This window comes from Lissotriton vulgaris, chromosome 3_1 (genome assembly GCF_964263255.1).
Source record: "Lissotriton vulgaris chromosome 3_1, aLisVul1.2, whole genome shotgun sequence".
NCBI classification, from domain to species: domain Eukaryota; kingdom Metazoa; phylum Chordata; class Amphibia; order Caudata; family Salamandridae; genus Lissotriton; species Lissotriton vulgaris.
Window position 1 is genome coordinate 926,291,512 of NC_141689.1, and position 9,238 is coordinate 926,300,749.

Below are 9,238 nucleotides of genomic sequence, written 5' to 3' on the forward strand. Positions count from 1 at the left end.
CGAGGGCAGTCCCAGTACAATCAAGGAAACCAGTGTTACTCCAACCAGCAGTCCAATCGTCAGCAGCAGTCAAAGCCCTATAGAGGAAAATCTAACTATAGGGGTGCCAACAACAAACGTCAATGACTTTCTAGTTCCACATAGTTGGAGGGCGAATCTCGCAGTTTTATTCCCAGTGGTCTATGATAACATCAGACCAATGGGTATTAGACATTGTACACAGGGGTCATGCCTTGGAGTTCAGAGATTCCTCCAAATTCTCCACCATCAGGCCCGCCACCTCCCCATCTCGAGGAACTACATCAGGTTCGTCTTCTGATAGAAAAGGGTGCAGTCGAAGTGGTTCCTGTATCTCAGCGAGGGAAATGTTTCTACTCACGGTTTTTCCTCATTCTCAAAAAGACGGGAGAGTGGCGGCCCATTCTGGATTTGAGAGCTCTCAATTTGTTTCCTAAAACAACAATCTTTCCGCATGCGGACGTTATCGAAAGTCTTGCGACTTCTCTGCAGCGGAGATTTTCTAACAATAGACCTGCAAGACTCCTATTTTCATGTGCCAATACTCCATCGGCATCGCCAGTTCTTGAGATTCAAATTAGGTCCAATACACTATCAGTTCAAGGTGCTACCTTTTGGCCTACGTTCAGCACCTTGTGCCTTCACGAAAGTTTTGGCTCCGGTCATGGCTCATCTGCGTCTTCAGGGAGATCAGATTTTTCCTTATTTGGACGATTGTCTTCTAAAATCCCAATCTCCTCAACAGCTGGTTCACGACACACGTCTATGTCAGCAGACGTTCGAATCACTGGGGTTAACCATCAATATGGAGAAGTCACTCTTTGCACCGCTGCAAAGAAGAAACTTCCTGGGGGCAATTCTAGACACGGACCTGTCAAAAGCCTTCATCTCCCTCGAACGTCTTCAAAAGATAGTTTGTCTGGTCTCTCTCATTCGGTCAAAGCAGTCAGTTTCTGTGCGGACGTTAAAGTCGTTTCTGGGGATGGCATCGTCCTGTAACGCACTGATCCCAAATTGCAGGTTGCGCACTCTTCCTATACAGGAAGAATTAGACCTGCAATGGAGCCAGGTGTCGGGGTCTTTCAACGACCTGGTGAGGGTAACGTCCCGCATGAACAGTTTGCTTTGGTGGGAACAACTATCCAATCTGGACGAAGGAACTTCGTTTCTAGCCCAGTCTCCGGATCTGACGTTGACTACAGATGCGTCCATGGAGGGTTGGGGCGCTCATCTCCAGGATTTTTCCATCAAAGGCAAATGGACGGTGACAAAACTAACCTGGCATATCAACCGGCTGGAGTTGATGGCGATCTTCCTAGCCCTCAGATCATTCTTGCCCGTAGTGCAGGGGGAGTCGGTGCTGGTTCAGATAGACAACATCACCAGCATGCACTACATGAACAAACAGGGCGGCACAAGATCTCAGCCACTGTCTCGACTGGCTCAAAGGATTTGGGATTGGGCTCTTCGTCATCAAATTTCTTTGACGGCGGTCCATCTGCCGGGGGTACCCAACATCCTGGCGGATTCTCTGAGCAGGTCCACGTCATCCACTCACGAGTGGGAGATACATCAGCCGACTCTAGACCTAGTGTTCCGCCGTTGGGGTCGTCCCATGATAGACCTCTTTGCAAGCCCAGTAAATCGAAAGTGCCGATCCTTCGCAAGCTGGCATCCCCACCCAGAGTCCAGCAGAAATGCCCTCCTCATGGATTGGAACGGGCTGTTTGCTTATGCATTTCCACCGATCCCGTTGGTGCCGAGGACGTTGTGGAAAATGCGCAGGCAACGCTGCCACTTAATACTGATTGCCCCTCGTTGGCCCAGACAGGCATGGTTCTCAGAACTGCTTCAGTTATCCCAATGCACACCCCTTCATCTGCATTCACGTCCAGACCTCCTGACGATGGACGAAGGTCGAATTTGCCATCCAGACCCATCAACGCTTCAATTATCGGCATGGAACCTGAATACGTTGAATTTGCAAATTTAGATATGCCCCAAGAATGCAGAGAAATTCTAGCATCTGCTAGAGCTGCATCAACCATCAAAACGTACAAGCTAAAATGGAAGCGTTTTTGTCATTGATGTGCTGCATTCAATATCCATCCAATCAATTCCACTCTAACAGCTTTTGCCTTTCCTTCTGAGCCTCGCTCAGTCTGGTCTCTCTCATGCCACCTTGAGAGTTTTTCTAGCAGCTATTTCACTCTTTCGACACGATGGTTCAACGTCTCTCTGTTCATCCAGAATAATCCGACAGTTCTTTAAAGGTCTCTTCAGGAAGTTTCCTCCTGTTAGGCGCCCTCCTCCGGTATGGCACCTCAACGTGGTGGTGTTACAGCTTATGAAGCCTCCTTTTGAGCCAATTCACAGAGCAGACATCAAGTATCTTACCTGGAAGGTTGCATTACTTTTGGCCTTAACATCTTCTCGTCGTGTTAGTGATCTTCACGCTTTCACGATCAAGCCTCCGTATTTGCAATTTAAGCCCGATGGAGTGTCACTTCGTACCAATCCTTTTTTGCCGAAAGTACCTACTGATTTCCATTTGAACGAACCTGTCTTCTTAAAGACTTTTTCCCGGATCCAAGATCTCCGGCGGAACAACGATTACATTCTTTAGACATCAAACGTTGCCTAAAATTTTACATTTCAAGGACTACCCCTTTCCGTAAATCCGATCAACTGTTTGTAGCATATGGACGGATGCGGAGGGGATATTCGGTGACAAAACAAACAGTTGCAAGATGGCTCTCAGCAGCCATATCCTTTTGTCACCAGCAAGCTGGCAAACCTTTACAGTGTTTAGTGAAGGCACATTCGACGAGAGCGATGGCGTCTTCCACCGATTTGTTTGCTGGGGTGCCTCTACACCAGATTTGCCGAGCAGCGACATGGTCCAGCAGGCACACCTTTACCAGACATTACTGTTTGGAGGCCATCATCGAAGCGGATACCGCAGTGGGGCAAGCAGTGCTTCGTCATCTTTTTAAATAAGGTGAGCCTCTGTTCCCTCCTCCATTTCTTTCTGTGATTGCTATATGCTTTTAAGCTGTATGTTATTGTCTTCAAGTTTGGAGAATTTATTTCGCAATCCCAGCTCTAAGGAGGTTCTTGCTATCTAAGCAAGCATGTGAATCTATGAAAGACACCCCTAATACTGGAAGAACAATTGTTACTTACCTGTAAACAGGTGGTTCTCCAGTATTGGTGTCTTTCATAGATTCACATGCGACCCACCCGTCCTCCCCTCAGAGGCTCTCTTCTCCTCATGCACTCTACTTCACTTTGGTGCTACGAAAATCTGAGGACTGGAGCTTCTGAGGAGAAGGTTCTAGAGGGTGCTTGAGCCTGATTGGCTGCAGTTTGGACTAACATAATGACACTATGTTACAAATGAGTTTTTCTCTTTATAATGCATTCCTATGGAGGAACCATTGTAGAGGTTTTTCAGTGTGTATTCTCTATTTTTATTATGTTATTATATATATTAGCATTATTGCTATCTTTATGTACCGTGGGACTCCCACTTCGACGACGGGAAATATTCAAGCATGTGAATCTATGAAAGATACCAATACTGGAGAACCACCTGTTTACAGGTAAGTAACAATTGTTCTTAGATTTAATTTCTTATTTAGGTCACTTAGTTTCCCCGCTAGGAATGACTGGTCGAAAATTTTGATTAAATGTCCATGTGACGATTTGTCAGAACAATCGGATACATTTTCTTCTGTAAATTTTACACAATGCCCAGACGAAGGTGGGTTGTTCCTTTATTGAAGACCATGGAAATAAATCGCTGTCGCCCTGCCTTTTTAGCTGCACAGAAACTTGACAACACTTTAACTATTGTATCAATTTCTTCGTTAAAAAAAAAATGTATTTAAATAATGGAAATCTATTGTATCCTGAATTATGATGAACTGACTTTGGTGCTCTGGATGAATTTGTTATGTTTATTAACTGATTTTATCTGAACTTTTATGGTTATTGTGTGTTTTAATAACCGAATAACGAATTGAATTGACACGGGTAGTCATTTTATAATGCTCATACAAAGCACAGACATATTGCCCCATTGTAAATATCTTGGTAATTAATTTTGTCGCTCCTCATTACTGACAAACCTAATAGAAGCATACAGACAATGTAATGCAGTTAAGTTGCATTGAGTTGTTTGCATTGCCTGCAATCCATGTACGGGAACATTGCTACTATACCAAACCTGCCTAACTGCAAGCTTGTGGGCATATGCATTTTTGATTTTCGGAGGTTAACCCTTATGTATTTTGTATGCTGAAGGAAAAGGAGGAATTCTGAAAGGGTGTCCTATCTGAGCCACATGCATTATATGGATTGATTGGTAATCAAACTTGCATACCATGCAGAGGAGTAGGGGGCTCCGGGAAAATCCCTAAGGTGCTAAACGGCTATTAATCGGTTGCATAATTGAACATGGTTTACAATGAAAGGGGTTTAAAGTCATTCACGCTCCATTGAGGCTCAAAGGTAGTAGATTTTTGAAGACATGACAAAGATGCTTTGTACTATGCAAATGGTGGTATATGCATGTATCTGTAGTCCAATTGAATACGGAGTGATTCAATTAAATGCACAAATTTAAATGAAAGGGGCTTATATCAGATTATCTTTAATTTTCTCTGCAGTCAAAGTTCAATTTCTGGAAATATTTACCTTACTGATGGGTCCTAACTGGAATTTATGAGAGAACTGCAAATTGACTAGTTGCTTCAAAGCAATGGATACAAGCTGCTCCATTTTAAACTTGTTTTACTTTTACTGCAAAACTTGACAATGTCTGGATAAGGACATGCAAGCTTGTGATAAAGGGATTAATTGAAATGCCCCTAGGATTTATAGGATTGAACTTGTTTTAGGCAAAATATACTTAGAGAGACGAAGCCCTCGGGAATAAGGATCCATTGCGGAGGTGGCTTGTGTACATAAAAGCACATACATTGCAGCAGAAAGTGAATTCTAATCTAGAATTCTAAAATTAGTATAGACTCAGGAGGGTCGACTCGTATGTATGTATATAGTGTGTATGTATATAGTGTGTATGTATTTTATAGTATTATTTCACGGGTAAATAATCCTGAATTGAAATAGTCTGGTAAAAGCATTCCTGAAGCAAGGAAACAACTGGAGAATAGTTAATATCCATATTGTGGGTCAAACAAGCTGTTCCCTTTCATTTGCTTTTATATTGCATTTTTCAGACTGCACAAACCAAAAGCATTTCTGAAGTTTGGTCTCTGCTCATCATTAGCCATCACATTCTGTTTGCTGTGCTTGTTTAGCGGCTCTAGACTCTAAATCGTTTGTTTTATGCTTACATTCACAGGATGAAACCAAAGGAGATTACGAAACTATTCTGGTGGCTCTGTGTGGCTTTGACAATTAGATGGCCTCCTTCCAGCTGGTGGACTTCTAGCTGACCAAAGATTTTTGCTGTCTGCTTGCTTCAGCGGTGCTCAGCGAACTATTAAAACCCAGCATTTATTCCATTAACTCTTTGCTCAGAGTTGGCCCGCGTGCCTGTAATCCAAAAACGGCCTCCGATTCTGTGTTCTAAGCCATGCATTCTATTTAGAAGTTGTAATTAAATTGCAATGTAAACGCTTAGTTTACTTGAAATATTGCATGCATGCGCGAGATGCAGCGCGTGCTTGATTTATGATGCAGCTACTGCTAGGAGCACCTCACAGCGCTTTTTACCACCAAGGAACATGTATACCATAAGTGCTTATATTGACCTCATTTATATAATGCTTGTTTAACTATTTTTTCTAAAAAAATAAAACCCCTGCAAAACTAGTTTGGAATCATGTATTTCTTTCAATCTGTGGTAACTCACTCGCACCAAAATATTGTTTATCTATTTAAAAAGTAGCCTTTAGTTAAATCGGCTCAGTTTCCAAAGATGCTTTCCATCCTCAAGTGACTCCTGTTATGCCACCACTCTAGCAGGCACAAGGGGCGTTGAATCCCCTCCACCTTTAATAATGAAAAAGATGGCTTTTACCGGCAACAAAGGCATTCAGTACTTTGGACAGCTTGATGATGTATTTGCATTGTCTAGCAATGAGCTCAAAGCCACAATGTCTGGGTGTCTCAACGATTCAAATAGGAAGTGGTTCTTATTGGAACCGTATCATTTCCACAGAGGTAGCTCCAATATACCTGTAGATTAATTTGTTCATACAATAGTTACAATATGTGACCGTTTGAAATCTACAAGGGCAAAGTCTGAAAGGTATATAATGGTACCAATATATGACCGTCTCAGGAAGCAGATTAGCAATATCAAATATCTGAGTGTTCTCGACAACACAGGACTCTAAATATTCTTCTGTGAAAGAAAGTTAGCCTCCCAAGTTTCTCTCCCTCTTGGGTAACTTGGTACACTAGTCCATGCCTAGCTCAAAGGCAGTGTTGTGAAGGTCAAAACTCGATACTGTCATTTTAGTAACCATAGAGCATGTTCCAGGATTTACTATTAAAAATTCTATTCAAATCAAAATACTAAAGGTAAAGGATATATACAGTACGTTTGAACCAACAAGTAGGAACTATAGAATTCAATAAAGCAAGAAAATTTCACACATAAATGAAGTGGCAGGCAATGCCTGTGTCAAATCTGAGGTGGCAAGGTAAGTGGAAAAAGGATAGACTGGGATTCCCTGAGTGATTGCCAGTGGCTGAGATTAATTCAAGCATTCCACCCATCAAGTTTTTGGTGTAGTTGACACCCTAAGTGTGATGACTATTCCAAGAGGTGGGTCCTGTGCCACTGAAACCATCTGGCAGATGAGCCCTAATTAAGGAGAAACTGGTCCTAGGGTCCTGTGTTCTAGTTCAGGGAGGACCTGGTCTGGCAGTTCAGGCTGGACAATACTCATTGGAGCAGACGGATTTGCATATGGCCGGGTCCAAACTGAGGTGGCATGGTGGGTGAAAAACTAAGGACTGGAATGTGGCCTGAGCGCTTGCCAGTGGCTGAGATTAATTCAAGCTTTACAGCCATCTTCACCTTGTCACAAATATGCATTCAACTTCAATACCTACTTTGCCTTTTAGACTAAGAATAATTTTGGACAGCACATTGACAATGGAACTCCTCCCACCTCAAGTTTATTGCACACCCAACCAATGGCCCTTGGCTCTGTCCACAAGTGACAAATCTTTGTTATTAAACCGTGCCAGGCAATGGTCTTCTCCACAGAGTACATTGGAGGATGGCCAGCTCTGGCATATAATTCAGACTAGGATCATGCAGAATATCTTCGGGTTGCAGAACCAGCTGTCACTCTGGTCCGCCTGATTCCAGGGCCTGTGTGTGCAACATGGCAGGCTCAGACCACCAAGTTGGTAACACTCGAGGTTTTACTGGCTGTATGGGACATCAGGTGTTTCCTCAGGAAGCTGGAAGGAGGGGAAGGCCGATTTTGTTACTGGGGGCTGGTTTAGCAGTTTTTTCTTTTAAAGCAACTGCTGCAGAGTTACTAGTATACATCAGATTTTAGGCATCAAAAGTATCAAGGTAACTCTGAAGATTAATTAGCCTACTGGAGAGAGATCAGAGTTTAGTATAGTGGCAGTTTTGGCTCATCTAAGGTAGTGCAGAGTTAGTATGCCTCATGTCAAGAACCTTTACAGTGCAAATCATAGAACCATATTTTATGCGCATAGCTCAGTGTTTTACTGCTGTTGTCACAGATCCTATTGTTACTTTGCAGTTAAGTCTGTCATAATCTAGCACAACAAGCTGTGTACTGCCATCCAAGAGCTGCAAGCAAAATGCATGATACAGGTGAAGAAATTATGTTTGTCATCAGTTTTCGATGATCCTAATGTTGCTATAAAGGGTTAGTTTTGGTAGAAATAAATTCTGATTAGTAAAGCCAACGCTAACCACTGTGTTGCATTGTGAATCCCAAGTTTGTACTTGTGCAGACCAAGCACTCTAAAAAAAAAAAAAAAAAGCCTACCAGTAGGGATGATCTGTGGATGTTACAACATATAGCCCTCTTTATCTTATGTAAAATTTTCCATACGCTAATTTACACACATTTTTCATAGTCTCTCTATATGTAAGTGAGATGTAATGTGCTCCAACACCCTACACTGGTATGAGAGGCACTTTAAACCAATTAAAAACATGTGAGGGACTCTAGAGAGATGAGATGCCCTGTTGGAGGGTGATATTGGTTATTATTGAAGGGTCACAACCCGGATTGCTGTATGCTGGTGCACTGTAAGATCAGCACTTACTATGCTTTAAAAGTGAATACATTTAAACATATAATGTAAAATGTGTTGTAGAATGCACCATATTTCCTCAAAAATGTACTTTGGTAGATCCAAACCCCCTTCCCCCTCCCTCCCCCCTCAGTCCTCCTCTAACACGTATTGTAATGGTCAGGCTTGATCGCTATGCACTGTACCAGAGCGGGTGCAACAACATTTATCAGGGCTGCTTTGGGTTCCAAGTCTGTCCCTGGGGACAATTCCTTTGGGCCCGACAACTGGGTGCTCCATGCCACTCCAGATGGAGATTAGTAAGCACCAGGCAAGGAGCATGTGAACTGGGTACCAAAACGGTTGCTAGAAGCCATCCCCACAGGGAAGGAGGCAGTGTCGCCTTTCAGCTGCATGCCACATGTAGATGGATCTATGGCAATGTTTCTTTTAGCTGCAGGGAGAGGTAGAGTAGGTTTCTTGTTTGAATTTATCACTGACCACCATGTGTAGACTACCCTAGCAACATCAAAAAGAACAGTTGATGGACGGAATGCTGAACAAATCAAGCTAGTTCGGACTCAGCTGTATTCAAATCCATCTTAACCCTGCTCCTCATGTGAACAGTCCAGCCGGAACTTCCAGGCCAGGTCTTCCCTGGACCAGGACAAGCCTCCTGGGACCAGTTTAATCAGCCAGGCTAGTTTGAATCCAGTGGCACGGTGAGCACTGGACCCATATTTGGACATACTCTTCCACTGAGGGCTAAAAGAGCAGATAATGGACAGAATGCTGAACAAATAAAACATTCAACCTCAGTCACAGATCTCGGTTTAAGCCATCTTATGTTTGCTCACCACACAGCCTCACTTCGGACCCAGCTATATGCAAATCAGTCTTGACTGCTTCCCATGGGAACAGTCCAGCCAGAACTGCCATGCCAGGTCCTCCC

The 9,238-nt window shown here is 43.2% G+C and overlaps 1 protein-coding gene across 1 annotated transcript in view; it reads left to right on the top strand.

Moving 5' to 3' along the window:
* Positions 1 to 5,862, top strand: part of LOC147727224 (annexin A1-like) — a 109,999-nt gene extending 104,137 nt beyond the window's left edge. The window contains exon 13 of the mRNA XM_086961274.1: positions 5,390 to 5,862. Coding sequence (XP_086817400.1) covers positions 5,390 to 5,449 — 60 coding nt within the window. The 3' untranslated portion in view covers positions 5,450 to 5,862. The remainder of the gene's footprint in view (positions 1 to 5,389) is intronic.
* Positions 5,863 to 9,238: the final 3,376 nt, after the last annotated feature.